Here is a 21,321-nt window from a genome sequence, read left to right as displayed (position 1 = left end):
TCACTTTTTAGGTTAAGGTTTAACACTAAACTTTACCTTGTATCCTTATGTGATATATTTAAATGTATCCTCCTACAGCTTTGTTGGACAGTGGAGCAATTACAGGAGATGGGAGATTATTATAACCTGTATGTACTTATAAGCTTTTCTGTGGCACTCAGATACTATGGTTTGGGTGCCAATATAAGAGCCTGGATGGATAGATAGATAAATAGCATTTGACCAGTTTAGCTCCTCTGTGGGCAATAGGGAAGTGTTACTATCTTTATTTTCAGATAGAACTACTCAGGCACAGAGAGGTCAAGGGCTACATTTTCAAAAGTACTGGTTAATATTCTGGGTCTCAGCTGTTGGGAGTTCAATGTAAGACACCTAGGCCAAGATTTTCTGAAACTGGGTGCTCATATTGGGTTTAAAAATCCATATTTGGCTGGGATTGTCAAAGGAGCCCACAACTCAGTGAGAGCTGGGCACTAACTCCCTTTAGACTGCTTTGAAAATTCTAGCCTCAAACATATAAATCGATGATTTCCAGAGGTGCTGAGCATCTACAGCTCCTACTGGACTCAGGGGGACATGCTGGGCTTTCTGCACTTTTGAAAAATCAGCCCAATTATTTAGATGTGTTTAAATATGCATTTAGGAGCCTAACTTGAGGCACTCAGTTTTGGAGATCTTGGCCGAATTCCAGATTCTTCCTCAAGGTTTCTGAAACAAGGTCAGTGTTTCCACAGAGCCGCACTTTAGAGGTGTGTGTTTGGCTGCGTGGCCAAGGAACCTTCTTGGGCTGCTGGGACAGTGAGGGTCTCTTGCTGGCCAGGCACTGGAAGGTCCAGATGATTTCACTGTTGGATCTACATAGTCAACTGCTTTGCAAGTCTATGGATGCGTCCCTTGCAAAGGTGGCTGACCCTAGTGTACAGATCTGTAATGCATATTGGGACATGGTGGTGTTCCCATCTCACTGGGCAAAGATTCCCTGCTGTGGTGAATGTTGCCAGAAAATATATGAAATGCACACATTCCTCTGCACTGGGAGACAGGGCTCATCTATGAACCTCTGTGGTTCATGGTCTTTGGAAGCCTCATGAGTCAAGGGTCCCCATATATCTTCCACAGCTGAGGGCCACAGACCAGCTCTCAAATCCTCTCTTCCTCGGATCCGAGGTAACCAATGCAGATTCTCACCCAGAATATGGCTACCATGTATTAGCTGGACAGGGGAGAGGCAGGGCTGGGTCAGGAGGGTGCATGTGTAATAGAGTGACCCTGCATTGCCGCTGGTAGGCACAATAAAAACTGCAGCCCTTAGGCCCATGTCTGATTCTCCCAGGCATAGATTTGTTTTGTTCAGTTGTATGGTGCACAAACATCTCCACAGTTTCAGAGCTGCAGGTCTTGATCTGACCCAGTCCCTGCGATTGTGACAGATTATACCCTTTTATTCACACCCTAGACACTATTGTACTAATTTTTGTACAAAGTATGCCTTGTGTGGTATCATCTGAAAACTCATAATTTGTTGGTTATTATTGTCCTGGTAAAATATGTGTAGTGACAGTGTATGTGATGTTATAGGACACCCCTGTATGATGTTATTAACACATGTTCCCAACCCCGCAGCCCTGCCCAAACTGAGGTTGTCAAGCAGGTCTGTCCTATACAAATGAATGGGTGATCTGCTCAATTTTCATTTAAGCAGTAAATAGAGTCATCAAGCAGGAAGGGAAACAAGGGAAGCTCAAACACGTGAGGACAAGCAGTGGGAACATCCTTCCACACAGACTTTTTGTCTACTTGTCCCCAGCTGGAAATATTTTTTCAAGAGGGAGACTGAAACTATAAAAGGAGGGAAAAACACCCCAAGGCACCCTCCCTCTCTCCCCTTGCCCATTGCATTCACTGCACTTGAAGTGACAAAGGAAGTATTCGTTGGGCTCTGGAAGAGGGGTCCTGACCTCTAGGATTTGGTCAGTAAGACTGCTGAAAGCATTTGGTGAGAAACTGCTTTTATCTTATATAGTCTGTTTAAATTAGGTATTAGTAAATATCTTCTCTTTATTTTTCTTGTGACCATCTCTGACCCTTATGCCTTATTACTTGGACTCACTTAAAATCTCTCTCTTTGTAGTTAATAAACTTGTTTTACTGTTTTATCTAATCCAGTGTATTTAATTGTAAGTGTCTAGGAAACTCCATTTGGGGTGACAGGATATGGGACTTATTATTCTTTTTAAAGAAATAATGGACTTAGTATAACTTGTATTGTCCAGGAGAGGGCTGGGCAGAACAGGACATACATTTATTGGAGAAAATCTGAGACTTGGTGTGTTGGGGTCACCTTGGAGTATAACCGAGGCTGGGGAGAGTCAGAGTGTAACGCATGCATGGCTGGCAGGCTGCAATTACACACAGACACTCAGGGTGTGGTTTGCCCGCTGGAAGGCTGATTGAGAGTGGCCCAGGTGGGAGCTACTTCAGCAAGGCATTGTAAGGCACCCAAGGTTGCAGGGCAGGGTTCACACAGCTGCTTATTAGTCGTGACTGTACCCTGGTATGTCACCTTGATATTGGCCTTTCTCTTGTTGACAACTTCAAACTTGTACTCTGTGACTGCCATGTCCCTCTGAAAGGGGGCACTCCTGTGTTTGTATCAAAGACACAGAGCTTCCCAGCACAGGCCCTGTCACACACAACAGACTTCTTGAGAGCTGTTACTTACTTTATTACTGAGATGGAGCTAGGCCTTACAGGAATCGATTATTGGTACTCTTTTGGGAAAAGTCTTTGGCACAGGTCATCCTGGCCAAAAGCTAAGCTGATAAGAGTTTGTACTTAGTACTATCATTTGGCTTCTGTCCCTACATTTAACCACATCAAGGCCCCTTTCACCAGGCAGTGGCAGTTTCAGTGATGTGTTCTCAAGAATGTGTCTGCATCAAAGATGCATAGGGCAGCTGGATGGAGTTCAGTGCACATCTTTACAAACCCCTTGTGTCTGGAGAGTGTAACAGGACAAAGTTCAATGGGACTGCTCAGTGTGAGTAGGGGGGAGCAGGAGCAAGTCCGAGGGAGAGGACTTATGGTTTGTTGTCAAATTTTGTTACATTTCCAGACTTTCAAATTTTTCTTTTTGGCTTTTTAAAATACAGTATGTTTTATGTTTCAGTGAGGTATATCGACATCCTTAGTTCTGTGCTACAGAACATTTTCATCCAGTACCTAGGCATAGTATATAAAGCAAATGACACATTTCAGGGAGTCTCTCACAATGAAAATCAGTTACAGAAAAAAAGGCAGTATTTTCAATTGGTAATCAATAAACAGACATATAGTTACGTGACTTCTGCTGTGAAATGAAAACATTTACCATCTCAAGAAAGCAGAAATTCAAAAATTGTGAAATTATAATCCAGTGGCGTCACTGGCGTACCAGTATCCGTTTATATCAGAAAAGCTGTCTAGGAACAGGCACAGAGCATTGGAGGGGGGTGAATGGGCATGTTGGAGATATTTACAATAAACAGGTAGGCAACCTCTTTACCCAGTAGATTATAAAGGGTAAAAGGCTTCCAGGAGAAGACAGGATGTCCTGCTCAGAGTGATATACCCAGCACCATAGGAAATCAGGCCTAATTCAGCAAACTAGCCCTATGCATCACAGCATTTAAAGCATATGTTTTAAGTTTAAGCAGGTAGCAACTACTGTACCTGGTTAAAGTTAAGCACATGCTCAACTGCTGTGCTGAACCAAGGAGAGGGATTTCTTTTATAGCAGATCTGTATTGCAATTTCTGTGGTGGAAATACCCAAATGCACTCACCTGAGTAATGCAATTGAAGCTGATGAGACTACGTGTGTACAAGCTACTCAACATCAGTAAGAGTCTGGAATTGGACCCTGCTGAAGGGTGGTAGCAGAACACAACACATGGTAGAAAACAGCAGCCAGCAGCTGATACTAGCCAGAGTGAAAATGGATCCATAGCATGCGACAAAGAGACTGACACTCCAAGGGACATAGAAAGGTATTAGGGATAAGTCCACAGTATAGACCACCACCAGGTCCATGAAATGGATCAGATTACAGCCCAGATACAGGAGGTAAGTATCCCTCCCTCACTTACATGAATGTTCCCAATCATTTCATGAGCTTTTTGAGACTGGTTTTTGGTTGATATTTAGTCTGAAGTACCTGCTCCAGGGCAGACAGACAGTGAGTTACCTGCTCTAACTGCAGATTGGGGAGACAATCGAAGGTTCAGAGATAGCCAAGCAGGCTTCCCCCATCTCTGATATAAAGTAGGTGGAATATCGGATGGCTCTGTAAGGACGAGGGAGCGTGTTGTGATGAGTAATCAGAGGCAGCACAGCAGAGAACTCAGTGAGGAAACAGCCACATGTACCATCACTCGCTTGGGGTAAAAGTGACTTTTCCCCTGCAGCTCTGCCTCAATGGAAAGTGACAGGGAACAGCGTTGCAGACCAGAGATGTCAGTGCAGCAAGTGCAATGGGAAAGGAAGTTGAATTACTGCCTTGTCATTATGCCCCTTGCAGCTCACAGGCTAATGAGATACAAAAAAAAAAAAAATGAAATGAGCTGACACCTACTTAATCTCTTCAGAGAAGAATATTTACTTGGGTTAGTCTTGACTGCAGCCTCATAGGATGGCGGGAGATGGGAGAGATTCTGGAAGGACCTGGAAAAGGAGAGATCATAGGGCTCCGTGGCGGAAGTGAGGATATTGTTCATCCGTGGTTTTTCTGCAAGAAAGAATAAAAACATGTCCACGCAATGCACCAGGGGACAGGGAAGAGAGAGGTGAGAAATTCCCATCCACCTGCCAGGTAGCAGAGCCACTCCCCTACATCTGAACCAAATCTGACAGCTAGGCACTACACTATAATTCAAACTGACACCAGCCAAGCCATGGGAAATGAAACCCAAGACTTTGCCGCCTTTAGTCTCCACTGCAACTATTAACAAATGCAAACTGCAGTGAAGAAGTGCTGCCCACAGAGCACAGACTCCTTTGTTAAGTCAATGGTAAAGATAGTCATCTCGTTATAGACAGAGAATATTACACTGTTGCCTGTTCCCCAGGGGCTCCAATATCTCATCTCTGAGGACAAAGTTAGCACAGATGCCATTAACATCTATGTATAAGCGACCAAACCCACCATGTGGGGAAGATGCTTTTCTGCATTCTGCACTCCAGTGTCTTGGTTTACTGTAGAATACAACACACCCTCCCTTTAAATCAGTCACATGATTTCAAACACTGCCCCTTTTGGGGGTGGGGGCTCTTCAATTCTCCTCTCCCTCTGCACTAGATGGAGTCTACTATTGATAAGTGCCATTCAGACTGGCTACTAGCCCTAAGAATTCACTTCCTGAGTTCTGGTATCATCCCATTCTCTCTTTGGGAGGAGATTATTGTCTTAAGGGTTGGGTGGAGGGGAAGTAGTGACAGTTCCTGAAGCCTCCTGTGTTGTCGGATGCCAATCTGACTCCTGTCGTGACAGGGAACCTACAGAACAGAGACTGTAAAGGGTTTAAGGCCCAAGCACAACTGAACTTTCATCCTGGTATCCTGGAAAAAGGTGATGTCCCAAGCTAAAATATTTCTAGGAAGGGTCAGATGCATGTTGGGACCTTTTGTTTTGAGAACTGGGTTTTTGCTGATGTTCCTGAGCTGCCTCAAGGTTGCTCTGTTGAAGGGTATTTCTGCAGAGCAACTGGGAGCGTGCTTCCCAGCCTGGGTAGACAGACACATTAGCGCTGCTCAAGCTAGTGTACTAAAAACAGCAATGTGGCCACAGCAGCATGGGCATCAGCTTGGCCTAGCTGTCCAAATACATGTCCGCGTGTCCCCTGGGTATGGACATGGGCAGTTAGCCAAAGCCACTGCCCATGCCACCACAGCCAGACTGCTATTTCTAGTGTGCTGGCTCGAGCAGAGCTAGTGTGTGTCAGTTACCTGCACAGGGAAGCACGCTCCCAGCTGCAGTGTGGATGTACCTGCAGAGTTCAAATGGCTCAGGTGAAAGGAGACTCCTGGCAGACTCTGGAAGCATTGCTGGGGCCAGCCTGGGTGAGGATTTCCCACAAACAGGAGTGTCTCTCAGGGAGATGGGGGGTGGCATTTGTTTTCTTGCTGCTTTTAGTGACTGACCTTTCTGTGTCACGGTCTAAAGCACATGGCTGAACTTCAGACCATCATGTTTCTCAAACCTAACAACATATCCTAGATGGTCTTTGAGCTGAGCTCCTGCCTCTGCTGGACCTGTCAACAGGGCACAGGGGAACTCTATCCCATCAGACAACCCAGGAGAATTGAGCCTTGTCTCTTGACCTAACTGTCCACCCCTCAGGAGTGAGTGGAGTGCTCTGGAGAAAGGGGCCATGTGCTCGGGCCTGAACTGGCAGGAATGGCCACGGCCCCTGTCACCTGTTGTGCATGGGTCTCAGAGACTGCATGTCTATAGAATCATAAGACAGGAAGGGACCTCTAGTCCAGTCCCCTGCACTAATGGCAGGACTAAGCATGGGCAGTAGATGAACCACCCATTCAGGAAAGCTAGCCCACCAGCCCCGCCCCTTCCACCGGAAGCTCCACCCCCTGAGTCCCTCCTCCACAGTCTCTCCTCCCCCCACAGCTAGAGCCCTAAGCCGCCCACGGTCCAAGCTGTGCCGGCTGGCCCACCCCAGGTACGCTGGCCCAGGCCAGCCTGAGCCACCCCAGCCATGCCTTCCTGGGCCACACTGGATGCCCCAACACCAGCCAGCTGCCCTGCCCCTTGGCCAGTCTGAGCTGCCCCGGCTGGCCTGACCCCCGGGCTGGCCTGAGCACCGGCCTGAGCCACCCCTGGCTGCCCCAGCTCCTGGCTGATCCCCAAGCTCCAGGCCACAGCTGGAGCTGAGCCCCCACTGGCTTCAGGATGTGGGGGGCAGAGCATGGGTGGGGCCACAGCCTGGGCCTTAGCCTTTCCTGGCCTATGATACTCGCTGCCCCTGGGACTAAGTATTATCTAGACCATCCCTCGCAGGTGTTTGAGGCCTCACTGGGTTCAGTTGTGCTGCTGCATATGGAGGAAGTTAGTGCCCAGTGAGTGAGGGTCACAGGGTCTGGCTTTCGGTCAGGAAACCACAACACTCCTTCCTGCTGGCTAATCCGTCTGTGTTTTTATAGAACACCAGTTATGATGGCAGCCCCCGCCTCAGCATCCTGCTTCCTGGTGACCCTTCCTACAGGGAACAGAGCTCAATATTGCTTCCTCTGTCGGCAGGTGGCTCTGCTCCCAGCATTGCTCAGAGGCGATGAGTCGCTGAGGGAATCACTGACCCCAAATATCATGCCAAGCACAACCCCCAGCTACCATGGACAGGCATGGAGACGCTCCCTTTGACATCAGTGAGAGCTGTAGTTAGGGGCTACTGCAGCTCTGTGGCTGACCCTGGGCGAGTCACTGTGCCCCTCTGTGCTGAATTTTCCCCAGCTGATAAATGGGGATCATGACACCCACCTTTGTAAAGTGCTTTGAAATCCTCAGCTGCACTGCACTATGGAAGTGCTAGTTCTCACAATGATGACAATTAGTATTGTAACTGAAAAAGGATCAGCCTACAGTTGCTGTCAGTAATATCGTTTTTCCACGCTTGGCATGATTTTGTTTCTAATTGTGGGCTCTCCTTGTCACTCCAGAAATAGGACTTGGTTTAAAACCAGTCTTGTGTAAGGAAACTTTTGTGATGCAGGCTGCCGAGAGTGATTGTGATAGGAAGGCAGTGTGATGAGGCTCTGGGAACGAGGGTCCAGGCCGATCGTTGTGAACTCGCTAAAGGAGGTGCTGTTGTGCACACCGGCCTGTGTATTACTGCCCTCCCAGGCTGCAGGAGACTTGAAATTTCCACCAGTTCTCCATTCTCTCCAGTGTCAGCTCCCAGGTTTTGTGTGTCCCTTGTTAACATATGGAAACCCTAGGTGTCCTGCTCTCTGGCCTTGGGGTGTAAAGTGTTTGTTTAGGGTTACAGTGTGACAATATAGATAGCACTGAGGTGTTTCCCCAAGGGCCACGTATGGCCTGTCTGCCAAACTATTTCTGCCCAAAGTTCTGATCCCACGAGCTCCTATGCATGGCAGAGCCCTGCACCCACAATGAGCCCTAACGGGACTTCCCATTGGTGCAGGGTCCGTTTAGGCATGTGAGCTTGCAGAATCAGGCCTGCATTCATAAAGAGATGTATGGATTTCTGCAGCAATTTCTGGTGCAGGAATGAGGGGCAGCTTCCAGCAGAGTTCAGGCTCCTCACTGCATATTGCTTTTGTTATTTGTCGCAGAGGGAGGCCATGGGTCAGCATCTTGAAACAGAGCCCTCTGCATGCTTGCTAGCCCTGAGCATATCTCTAGACATGATGACTGGTGCATTTGGATTTTATAATGCTAGTGGAGAAAAGAGGCCAAGCCACTGGGTCCAGGCAGTCTGCGGAGTTTGCTTGGTATTGAAAGCACATCCCTTTGCCGAAAGTCAGGTGGAGTGACTGAAGCCGGAGTTTAAAATAGTCTTTCATCAGCCCAGCCAAAGGCCTGTTGAGTGATGACGTTGATATCTCTCCAGTGTGCGGGTGTTAAAGTAGGCAGAGATCAGGCTATTCAAAATAGCAGTGATCACAACTGCTGGAAGCCTAGTGTCAGACTGCGGGAGGGACAGATGGGGTCCTGGCCGAGTGTGCGGTAGGCCTGGGTCATGTGACCTGGTCTGAATGGATTCAGGGAGCAGCTGGGTCTGACAGGTATGGCAAGAGTGCAAAATTCTGATGCCACTCGGAGACGCCAGCCAGTCTGCTCCGAGAGCTGAGCCCCTTCATCCCCGCATCAGACTCATGCAGCAAAAGGGCCTGGCTCGGCCCGGGCTGCTTGCACTGCCTGAGCAGCACCAAAAAGGCACCACTGTCTGGGCTTTGCTTTTGTCTCAGGATTCCCAGCACACTAGGTGAGAGCGTCCGAGGATGGCGTGGGGGCGGCCAGACTCCCAGTCCTGACTCAGCCACAGTCCTTCCTCAGAGCTCTCACACCCGAAGCTCAGCGGGTGGCACAGCTCTCTGCAGCTCCCTCCCTGTCATAAATATAAAGGGAAGGGTAACCACCTTTCTGTATACTGTGCTATAAAATCCCTCCTGGCCAGAGGCAACATCCTATTACCTGTAAAGGGTTAAGAAGCTCAGCTAACCTGGCTGGCACCTGACCCAAAGGACCAATAAGGGGACAAGATACTTTCAAATCTTGCTGGGGGCGGGGGGTGGAAAGGTTTTGTTTGTGCTCTTTGTTTACGTGGTTGTTCTCTCTTGGGACTGAGAGAGGCCAGACAGAAATCCATCTTCTCCGACCCATCCTAATCCAAGTCTCTAATATTGCAACCAGTATAGGTAAGCCAGGCAAGGCGGATTAGTTTATCTTTTGTTTTATGTGAATTTTCCCTGTGTTAAGAGGGAGTTTTATTCCTGTTTTCTGTAACTTTAAGGTTTTGCCCGGAGGGGGATCCTCTGTGTTTTGAATCTGAATACCCTGTAAAGTATTTTCCATCCTGATTTTACAGAGATGATTTTTACCTTTCGTTTTCTCTTTTTTTAATAAAATCCTTCTTTTAAGAACCTGACTGATTTTTCCATTGTTCCAAGATCCAGGGGTTTGGGTCTTTGATGATTTTGTAACAAATTGGTGAGGATATTATTCTCAAACCTCTCCAGGAAAGGGGGTGTGTAGGGCTTGGGGGGATATTTTGGGGGAAGACGTCTCCAAGTGGTCTCTTTCCCTGTTCTTCGTTTAAAATGCTTGGTGGTGGCAGCATACTGTTCAAGGACAAAGCAAAGTTTGTACCTTGGGGAGGTTTTTAACCTAAGCTGATAAGAATAAGCTTAGGGGGTCTTTCATGCAGGTCCCCACATCTGTACCCTAGAGTTCAGAGTGGGGAAGGAACCCTGAGACTCCCCAAGAAGCGCTCTCAGGGAGAAAGGCCTGCACGCCTCAGCCTGTATGCCAGCACCAGCCCAGGGACATGGGGAGCCAGCTGGCTCAGCCTTTTTCCAGGAACTGCTGGGGCTGTGCAGGCTAGGACAGCCCTTCAGCCCCATGGAGTTTTGCATAGGCATGGAATGGGGGGCATGGGACTGCCCTGGCCACACCTTATCCTGACCCCAGTATATCCCATTGTGCTTCCCTCTACCTCTGCTCTGCCCATGACACACACAGAATGCCCAGCAGAATGCCCCTTGCACCCAGGATTGCTATGGAGGCAGTGCAGAAGTAGCTCTATGCCTGGCATTGTGCAGGAGAGGCCTCACTTCTGCAAGGTGTGTGTGTGGGGGGGCTCTTTGCCCTGGTGCATGGGCAGCCAGAGTCTGGATATAAACCAGCACAAGTAACAACAGACCCTGTGGTGGGATTTTGACCAGTGTGTAATGACTTGGGAGAAGCCGTCCCGTTGAAAGTCAGCTCATGGAAAGCCAGTAGTACTTGTGCTCCTATCTCACTTAGATACCTTTGAACATCCCACCTCTAAACAAGGTCTTTGTGTGGCCCCATTTCCCTAGTGACTCTGTTACCTGAGAGCAGTACCAGCCCCGTGAGAGTGTGCTGCATCCTGACACCCCGTCAGGCTCATCTGCATTTGCCTCAGTGGTCCTGCCTCACTGACGGGAAGATGGGCATTGGAGGAGCACACAGAGGGATGCAGAGGGCTTGCCTCTCTCTGCACTGTTAGACTCCTCCACTAGTGACTCTTCATCATCACTGCTGCCAGGAGGCAAACGACGGTAACATCTCGGAGCCTCCAGCATCTTTAGCCCTCTAAAGTGGGTTATTGCTTTGCGGGAGAAAGGGCCCAATTCTCTGCTCACTGAAACTAATTTGCCTTTGAATTCAATGGAAAAAGGACTGGGCCCAAACTGTCCAGCGGACACAGGATTAAGCTGTTATCCTAATCTGCAAATACACAGGCTCTGCTGTGAGTACTTTCAACCGAGATGGGACTTAATGGCAAAAACAGCAGGGGCTGGGTCTCCTGGCTCACAGTTCCAGCAATGGTTTCTCTCCCATGGGATCTCCAGACATTCTCCTTCTCCCTAGGGAGCAGATACTTCCTCATCAAAGCCCAGAATACAGCCTGCATGGCTCCATGCGTTTGGAGTCTTCTTGCTCTTTCCACAGGCTCTGGGTCAAATTCAGTCCTGCTGTAAATCAGTGACATTATGCTGTCTGCCACAGGCTGAATCTGACCTCTGGGTCTAACCCATTACCCAGTGGACTAAGTCACAACTTCTTCAAATAAATTCCCCTGCACACTGAGAAATAGGGGCCTTTCACCCCAACACCAAAAATCATCATTTCTTAGACATTTGTTCCAGGCAGAAATTTGCTTTTCCTCTGCAGCAAAATTTTCAACACAATTCACAAAAATGGGATGCAATTAACTTTGTAAACACAGCTTTTCACATCTGAGTTCAACGCATACCTGGGCAGTTCCACCACAGGTAGGGTTGCCAACTTTCTGACTGCGGAAAACCAAACACCCTTACCCCGCCCCCTTCTCTGAGGCCCCACTCCTGCCCCACCCTTCTCCAAGGTCCCGCCCCTGTTCACTCCATCCCCTGCAAGAGGAGATGAGGGCTCTAGCTGGGGTTGTGGGCTCCGGGGTGGTTGAAAACATGGCACCTGGCAACCCTAGGGGGTGGAACTTTTTCCATGCAACTCAGACTCTCTCTCTCTCTCTCTCTCTCACACACACACACACACACACACACACACACACACACACACACACACACACACATACACACACACACACACACACACACACACACACACACACACACACACACCCATCCTTTGCATACGGCACAGCCAGAAACTGAGGTAAAGGCTGTGGGAAAGAAAGGCTCTTCAAAAACAACCCACAGTTGCATTGCTCTTATTCCTAGCAATTGCTCTATGCTTTGTCCTATTCCTCCTTTGGAGCATTCCTGTTCTAATGTCAGATGGGATGGAGACAGGCAGGCAGCTCCATTCCTGTAGGATGCGAATATCTAGGAGGTTTCAGTGTCTTCTGGTACCTAGTGAATTCTTAGCACCGAGACCCCTCATTGCACTGTCTCCCGGGCAGAGCTAGAGGAAGGAACCTTCCAGTTCTGTTCAGTGGGTAGCATACAGGGGTGAGCAGGGCTATAACCCAGAGTGCTTGGTGGATCCATGAACCTGCTCTCCCTGCTGCTCCCACTACAGAGAGCAGAATAGTGCCATAGAAACCCAGCACTGGGCTCTGCGGGAATGTTACCCTTCCTTTCCTTAGCACAGCGCTCACACTGATACTCTTCCCAGTTTTCTGAGCACACGGCACCGATCCGGCAGCTCTCACAGCCCTTCTAGGGAAATGCAGGGCTGCCATCACAACCTCCCTCCCACTGTGTGTTCCCTGTGCTTAATTTAAACCTCTCTGTCACCAGAGAGTCCTCCCTCCCACAGCTCAGACACGCAGTCGGGGAGAGAGGCTGAGCAGACAACCCTACATCCCCGCAGGAAATAGCTTCCTCCCCCAGTCCTCACACACTGACAGTTCCCTGCAGCTGGATCACTCCGACAGCACCCCACTGGCTCCAGTCAGAACCACGTGCAGCACTTCAAACCCAACCCAGCCTCCCCCGTTCCCCATTCAGCCACTGTCCTCACTAACGGCGCTGCAGCTGGTGCAGTTACAATGGGGCCTCCTGCGGGATAACCTACCTCAGGGTGCAGCTTCCCCCTGAAACTCACCAGGCTGCCTGCTGATGAGGCGTCAGGCCGGGGCAGTGGCTCAGCTCCCCTTTGGTGTGCCCTGGCAGCCGGTCATGGGTGGGAGCTACACTCGTCTCAGCCGCACATCACAGCCTAGTTATAGTGCAGTGGGGTGAGTGCAGGCACCCAGAGCTGCATGGCAGCTTTCAGGAACCATGTGCTATGATTTGCCGCTGTCCTCAGGACTCACCATCCCTCTCTCAACACCAAACAGCCAGTTTCATCCCCTGGACAGAAGAAGAAAAGCCTATGACTCTAGAAGAGCCTAATTTTTATCCCAATTCTGTCTGAGAAATGATTAGCCATTTCACACCAACACTAGGAATTTGGGCCATTTTCCTGTTAGCTCAGTAGTAACCAAAACTGGATTAATAAACATCTCTCCTCTTCAGCCAAGGCATGTCTATAGCTCCCCAGGCTGGGGTTGTTCTCTGGTAAACAAAACCTAACCTGAAGTTATCTACTGAATGCGCTATTGCTTTGAGATCGATTTGTCTGGGTGATGACTTCAGTCCATGTCTAATGGCCTGATCCTGGGATTAGGAAGTGCATTTCACTCACTGTGGCAGTAGAAACAATTGATTAGATATTATACTGTAAACAGCGACTTCATCAGCACTGAGACAATGCCCCCACCCCTCTGTTTGTGCTTGGGTAGCGAAGAATTAGGGTAACATCCTTTTGCAAATCTGTCAGCAAGAACCTGCATACAATCTACATTTTGCATGGAGGCTTGGATAAGCTAAAATAAGCCCAGTCATATGTATGGGATTTGTGTTTAGTGTCAAAGCAAGAGAGTTAATTGACTGCTTGCATGAGGTGTGTGAAATTAAGTGCCATACTTTTCTAATAGGCTTGCACAGAATCAGTATGTCCACTTACCATCTGTTTTTCATCCAGTCAATCAGGAGCAGCACATAATGAATCTGGCAAATGAGAGGTCACCTTGAAAACTACTGTCTATCTTTCAGCAAAACTAATGAATAAACTGAGATGGGTGGAAACTACTTGAGCTGACTTTTGCATAATGTATTTAAGACTCAAGTTCAGGGAACTGATGGGTTCCAGTCCGTAGGAATCATGTGTGCAATTTATACACCATCACTAGTTAAGTAACAGTTTCTTTCTGCTTGGAGACGTGTCAGAATTTCACAATGTTAGAATCAGACATTGATTTTTTGTTCACATCACCTGTTGGCTTCTGTGAGCCAGATGCAGGATGGGAGAACACAGTCCCTCCCCATTTCTCTGCCCCGCTAGAGGTAGCAAACCACCGTGTGAAGGCACTCGGGGGCAGGGCGCCCTGCCAAGCTTGCACAGAGGGCAGTGGAAGAGCTGGGGGTGGTACCCCAGTGCAGTGCCACCATCCCCCTTCTGCCAGCCCCTTCCCTGCAGCCGGGTTTCTCTTCTGCCTGGGCAATGCTATTAGGGCCTGATCCTGCCCTCAGGGCAGCCAGCCACAGTTTTCCACTGACTTCAATGGGATGGGGCTGAAGTCTGGAGAACATCCAGCTCTGCTGGGCTCTGCTGGCTCTGCCCGCTGTGCAGCTCCCTGGGCGTGGGACTGCATCAACTCCATCAGGTAGTGGGTGAGATGGCATCGTGCCTGGCACGGCACTGTGGGGGCACCAAGGACCCGAGGCTGCATGCAGCAGCTAGCTGGGCACTGCGAGGGCTCTGGGTGTGAAGCTGCTTTTGGCACCGAGTGGCTCAGCCTGGCTACTCTGAGCTCTCTCCCTTACCAGGCACTGACCAGTGTTTTTACTGGGCCCAGGTTAGAGCCCACAGGGCCTGTCAGATAGCTCAGCTGCAGCTGCATTTCCGTGCCCACCAGGGGCTGCCGGCCCTGCCAATGGAGGGCTGCGCTGTGCCTGTTAGGCCCAGGCCAACACTGGGCCTGCGGGAAGGAGCAGAACTACTTCAATGACTGCTCCAGGGCCCTGGTGCCTAAGGGAGCCACAATGCCTCCTGGAGCGTGTAGGCTGCCAAGGGAGCATGCATGCTGCTACGCCCCTCACGGCCATGGCCTTAGCAGCCCATTTGCAGCTACATCTGCCCTTGGAGCTAGGGTTGAAATTCCCAGCTCGAGCAGATACACTGGCATTGAGCTAGCATGCTGAAAAGAGCAGTGTAGCTGTGATAGCCCAGGCAGCAGCGTGAGCTAGCCGCCCCGAGTACATGCCCACGAGTTCGGGGCAGGTTTACTCAGGGTGGCTAGCCCGTTTCATCACTGCTGCTCCTCACGCTATTCTGGCTATTTTGCTACTTTTAGGACGTTTGCTCGAGGAGCGCTTGTGGGAGTCTGGTTCCTCCAGCTGGGAATCACAGCCCTAGCTCCAAGGGAAGCTATACCCTGTGTGTGGCTAACACCCATGCGGAAGCTGGTGGGGAGCATCCCTTGTGCTCTGTGCACAGAGACTGCAGTTGTAGCTGGTCCCTGCATGGTCCCTTGGTCTCTTCCCCACTTCCCCACTGCACTGAAGCTGGCCCCAATCCAACCTCCCATTACGCAGTGCCAGTGCTGCATGCAGCCTGGGCACTGTCTGCCTCGGCTGCACTGCAGCTCTTTGCAACCAGAAGGACAAGGGGAAATTCCATTATTTGTAATGATCAAGGCTTAGATTCTGAAGAGTGCAGGAAAATCTGGGCAAACCCATGGCTCTGCCCCCATTCTCTGAACACTACCTCTGTTCCAAGGAGAGCACTTATGTAGGGCCTGGTGAAGCTTGTGTACAAGGAGGGGTGCCAATGCACCCTGAAGCTGGAGTGATGAGTTTGTGGGCAGGCGTATGCAAAGCTCAGGTGGGCACAGAGACATGAGCTTTGTTTGCATGAAGAGTCTGCACATATTTTGTATGACACATCAACAGATGCCTTTTTACAACATTCACCTGGTGAAAGCAAATAGTGTCACCTAGGAGAAGTGATGCAGCCCAACCTTCTGCTGCTCAGCATCTGCTCATCACAGCTTCAGGCTTCTGTCAAAACACTTCCCGTTCCCTTAGCACTCCCTTCTGCTCAGCCATTTCAAGGTTCAGGAAGAACCCTGCTCAGATCCTGAAACGTGCTCTTACAACCAGCATTAGCCTTAATGAAACGAGCTGTTTAGAAATGGTGATGGCCAGCATTCTTCTAAAAATGATCTTGCACAACTCCACTGCTACAGTCGGCATTGAAGGGCAGCAAGAGGCAGAGCCAGCTTAGACACATTCCTCAGCAGTGACACGTTGCGCATCTTCTATTATTTTTGGAAAACATCTAAATTTTTATAATTAATCTAATAATCACCTCTTGCATTTACAGAGCATCTTCAGCCTCACGAATCTCCACAAGCTTTAAAGGGCTAGATCCTTGGCTGGTGCAAATCAGCATCGCACCATCAGTGGAGTCACACTGGTTCACACCATCTGAGGAGCTGGCCAATGAAAGAGCCAATGGGAGTTTTGCTGTTTACCTTGGGGGTAGTGGGCTCAGCATCTGTAGGGCAGAGCACCTTGTGAGCATGGAGCTGAAGTCACTCAGGATTGGGCCTTTCCACAGTACTGCACATCCATACAGCACAGGAAGCACACCAGAACCATGTCACTCAGTATCCACGCAAAAGCAGCTACTTCTGAGGTTGAATATGGCAGCTGTTTAAGACCGCACCACAATGGTGCACACACGTCAGTGCAGGAGGAGGGGAACACAGGTCCCAGTTGAAATGATGGGGAATTTCAGTAGGTGGAACTCCATTTGGTAAAGCACAGATTTTGTTTCAAGCTAAGAAAATTATACATGAGCACTTTGGCCTGCTTTACCAGCCCTGAACCCAGAAAATAGCTTAACCTAGGCAAGGGGTGGATAATACAGCAAATGCAGAGATGGAAAAGCCTAGACTATATAAAATGGGGTGATATTACCTAGTGCACAGCAAATCCCACAGTCGGTGTAGAATGTGAGGGATCAGGACTCCTACTATCTCTGGCTGTTTTTACTGATTTTGAAAGACAATGTATTTGTGAAGTATCAGCCTAACAAATGTGTGTACTATTAAGGCATTGGAGCCAGGACACTTCCTTATGCTTACAGCTTGCACGGTGCTGAGACGAAGTAGAACAAGGGCCCTTTAGATACCCCAGGAACAATGACATTTGTTTGCTCTTGAAGGCTTTCTGGTTTGATGGGACAGTGTCATTATCACCATCTGTAACTTGGGGGTTACCATGGGGATCTGCTTTGTAAAACGCTTTGAGCTCCATGGCTGAAAAGTGCTGGGGATTATTATTCTGCAGTATTGTTGTAGCCATGTTGGTCCCAGGATAGGAGAGAGACAAGGTAGGTGAGGTAATACGTTTTACTGGACCAACTTCTGCTCGTGGAAGGTACAAGTTTTTGAGCTACTCAGAGCTCTTCTTGGACGCTTGGAAGCTTGTACCTTCCACCAACAGAAGTTGGTCCAGTAAAAGATACTGCCTCATCTCCAGGGATTGTTATTATTTGATGACAACGATGATGATGATACAATACACAGTGTTCCACTGCTAAGTCTAAAAGTTATATCCGCTGCCAGTTGTTGGTTGACCTGCATGAAATGAATGGGTGGGATTCAGTTCCTAATAGGTAACTTTCCCCCTACACACTAATTGGCCTCATTTATTGACAATCTCAGTGGACAGCCAAGGATTTGATGAGCTATGGAAGCTTGTGCTGTACAGTTTTGCATATAAACAGGAGCTTGCAGACTGGACAAAGGGTGGGAAATTCTACTGTAAAGGAGACTCCAGCAGAGCTAGTGGGAAGGAATGGATGTGTCTTCACATCAGTTTTATATCTGATTTTTATGCTGCTGTGATTCAGTCTCTGGAGCTTTTAATCTGGCATTCTTAATCAGCATTACCTTCACTTTAAGATTAAGAATTTAGATTTAGAAAAATTGCTTCCCCTTGTATATGGTTCAGAGGGGATGTTCTCCTGTTAAAAGCAGAGTTCAAATTACTTATTAATTTCAGGAATAGGATCCTATTCTGATGCCAGTATTAGAGCTACTACTATGCTGGATGGTCACTTGACATCTGTATTTTAAGCTAGAGCAGTTTCCATGGACGCTACCAGGCAAGAGACGGGATAATCAGGTGATACCCTGTTACAAAGCTAACCTGTAGTGCTTTCAAAGTAAAGCATAAGAAGGAAAAATAAACAATTACATATTTAACTAGAGTCACAAAGTCATTGTGGCTGCCTGCTCTACTTGATGTTAATACAGATACTCATCAGAGAAATAACTATTAAAGGGCCCGTATTCCTCTTAAGACACGTGCTCAATTGACTGCTGCATCCAGCTTCTGCTAGGGGCAGCAGAGCAAATATGCTGTCCGAGAATTGGTGACAGCTCCCTGGTTTTTTTTTTGCACAGTCATGGGCATAGACTACAGCAACCTGGGACCCTCCTATGACACCCCATATTCTTCATAGAGATATTGTTATGATATGAATATGGCATAACTAAGACGTGCTTCATGCCAGATGGGTCATGTGAGGTATCATTGGAAAGGTTATGATTTACTGAATATGATTATCCTATTTTTATGCATGTATCATTTCTGTATCTGAATTTAGGAATATTGACTATGTAACAATTACAAGTGGGTTTACACCCGGGGAACGCCCACCAGACAGAATGCTATCAGCCTGAATGGGCCATTAGGAAGAACAATAGGAATTTGAAGATGCAAATCTCCCACCTTTATGAGAAACTTCCTGGTATGCTGCAAACAACCTTTAACTCCTGGCTGCTTTGACACTGCAGAGTCATGTGCTCATGTCACCTGGTACTGGATTCCATCTTGGACTACTAGTATTTTTCCACTAATAGGAGGTGGGGATCAAGCTGGGAAACAAAGGATTCTCGCCATACGTAAATCCTATTTAAAGCAGGGAAGGAGTTAATCTTGGTTCAGTTCTCCACTGAATCCCTGCCCAGGATGACTGCTGGAAACATCTAAGAAACAAAGACAAAAGGAGGAGGGGGAAGGACTGAGCCCAGGCTGGAAAAGGTGCCTGGCCCGTGAAAGGAATAACTGGAGTTTTAAGCTGCAAGCAAGAGCAAAAGAACCTTTAGGGTGAGAAATTACTACTTGTAACCAGTTTCCTTGGTGTATTAAGCTTAGTTTGTGTGTTTGTTTTGTTTGCTCAGTAATCTGCTTTGATCTATTTGCTATCCATTATAATCACGTAAAATCTATCTTTGTTTTAGTTTTCTCTAAACCAGTTTTTAAAATTCATAAGTGGACGGGGGGGGGGGGGGGCGCAAAAAGCTGTACATATCTTAGAATCATAGAAACATAGAATATCAGGGTTGGAAGGGACCTCAGGAGGTCATCTAGTCCAACCCCCTGCTCAAAGCAGGACCAATCCCCAACTAAATCAATCCAGCCAGGGCTTTGTCAAGCCTGACCTTAAAAATCTCTAAGGAAGGAGATTCCACAACCTCCCTAGGTAACGCATTCCAGTGTTTCACCACCCTCCTAGTGAAAAAGTTTTTCCTAATATCCAACCTAAACCTCCCCCATTGCAACTTGAGACCATTACTCCTTGTTCTGTCATCAGCTACCACTGAGAACAGTCTTCCTTCACATTGAGGGAGGAGACTAATGTGAATTAGCTTACGCTGTACAATTTTTCTGTGCCAAGCAAGACAACACAATTTTGGGTATACACTCCAAAGGGGGTGTGCACTTGAGTGCTGGGCAATTCATTAGCTGAAAGTCTTCCCATGCAGTACTAATATCAGTGTCTGTGTCTTTCTGCAGCTGGATGTGTCCCTACCTGTGTGTGTGTACTAAAGGAGGCTTAAGGGCCTGGCTCAGCAGGACATGGTGAGGGAGCCCAGGCTGGTGGAAAAGGTGGGGTCAGTGGTACCCCAGTACATCAGGTGGCACCCCAGAAGGGGGAGCATCCTATCACACTTCCTTCCAGATGATGTCATAGAATAATAGAATCATAGGACTAGAAGGGACCTCGAAAAGTCATCTAGTCCAGTCCCCGGCACTCATGGCAGGGCTAAGTATTCTAGACCATCCCTGACAGGTGTTTGTCTAACCTGCTCTTAAAAATCTCCAGTGATGGAGATTCCACAACTTCCCTAGACAATTTATGTGCTTAACCACCCTGACAGTTAGGAAGTTTTTCCTAATGTCCAACCTAAACCGCCCTTGCTGCAATTTAAGCCCATTGCTTCTTGTCCTATCCTCAGAGGTAAAGAACAACAATTCTTCTCCCTCCTCCTTGTAACAACCTTTTATGTACTTGAAAACTGTTATCATGTCCCCTCTCAGTCTTCTCTTTTCCAGACTAAACAAACCCAATTTTTTCAGTCTTCTCTCATAGCTCATATTTTCTAGACCTTTAATCATTTTTGTTGTTCTTTTCTGGACTTTCTCCAATTTGTCCACATCTTTCCTGAAATGTGGCGCCCAGAACTGGACACAATACTCCAGTTGAGGCCTAATCAGCTTGGAGTAGAGCGGAAGAATTACTTATCATGTCTTGCTTACAACACTCCTGCTAATACATCCCAGAATGATGTTTGCTTTTTTTGCAACAATATTACACTGTTGACTCATATTTAGCTTGTGGTCCACTATGACCTCCAGATCCCTTTCTGCAGTACTCCTTCCTAAGCAGTCATTTCCCATTTTGTATGTGTGCAATTGATTGTTCTTCCCAAGTGAAGTACTTTGCATTTGTCCTTATTGAATTTCATCCTATTTATTTCAGACCATTTCTCCAGTTTGTCCAGATATTTTTGAATTTTAATCCTATCCTCCAAAGCAATTGTAACCCCTCCCAGCTTGGTATCACCCACAAACTTTATAAGTGTACTCTGTATGCCATTATCTAAATCATTGATGAATATATTGAACAGAACCGGACCCAGAACTGATCCCTGAAGGACCCCACTCATTGTGCCCTGCATGCTGCCAGTCCAGCATGACTGTAAACCACTGATAACTACTCTCTGGGAATGGTTTTCCAACCAGTTTTGCACCCACCTTATAGTAGATCCATCTAGGTTGCATTTTCCTCGTTTGTTTATGTAATGGTACCCTCTCGCACTGAGGATACCTCTCTGGGGGAGGGAATTCCAGTTATTAGGAAGAAACAGGTAATAGTTATGGGAGACTCAATCATTAGAAACATGGACAGCTGGGTTTGCAATGACCGGGAGAACCGCATGGTGACTTGCCTGCCTGGTGCGAATGTTGCGGATTTCTCCAGACATCTAGAAATCTTATGTGTAGTGCTGGGGAGGAGCCAGTGGTCGTGGTACATGTAGGTGCCAGTGACATAGGGAAGGACAGGAGAGAGGTCCTGGAGGCCAAATTTAGGCTGGTAGGTAAGAGATTGAAGTCCATGGTAGCATTCTCTGAAATGCTTCCAGTTCCACGTACAGGGCCAGTTAGACAGGTAGAACTGCAGGGTCTCAATGCATGGATGAGATGATTGTGTAGG

The 21,321-nt window shown here is 48.0% G+C and overlaps 1 protein-coding gene across 1 annotated transcript in view; it reads right to left on the bottom strand.

Annotated features, from left to right (window-relative positions):
• SHISA6 (shisa family member 6) overlaps window positions 1–21,321 on the bottom strand; it is a 376,791-nt gene that overhangs the window by 23,062 nt on the left and 332,408 nt on the right. Inside the window, exon 5 of the mRNA XM_074971799.1 lies at window positions 4,612–4,764. Within this exon, the coding sequence (XP_074827900.1) occupies window positions 4,612–4,764 (153 nt within the window). The remainder of the gene's footprint in view (window positions 1–4,611; window positions 4,765–21,321) is intronic.

The sequence above is a fragment of the Natator depressus genome, chromosome 14 (genome assembly GCF_965152275.1).
Source record: "Natator depressus isolate rNatDep1 chromosome 14, rNatDep2.hap1, whole genome shotgun sequence".
NCBI classification, from domain to species: domain Eukaryota; kingdom Metazoa; phylum Chordata; order Testudines; family Cheloniidae; genus Natator; species Natator depressus.
This window is presented reverse-complemented; position numbering and strand designations above follow the sequence as displayed.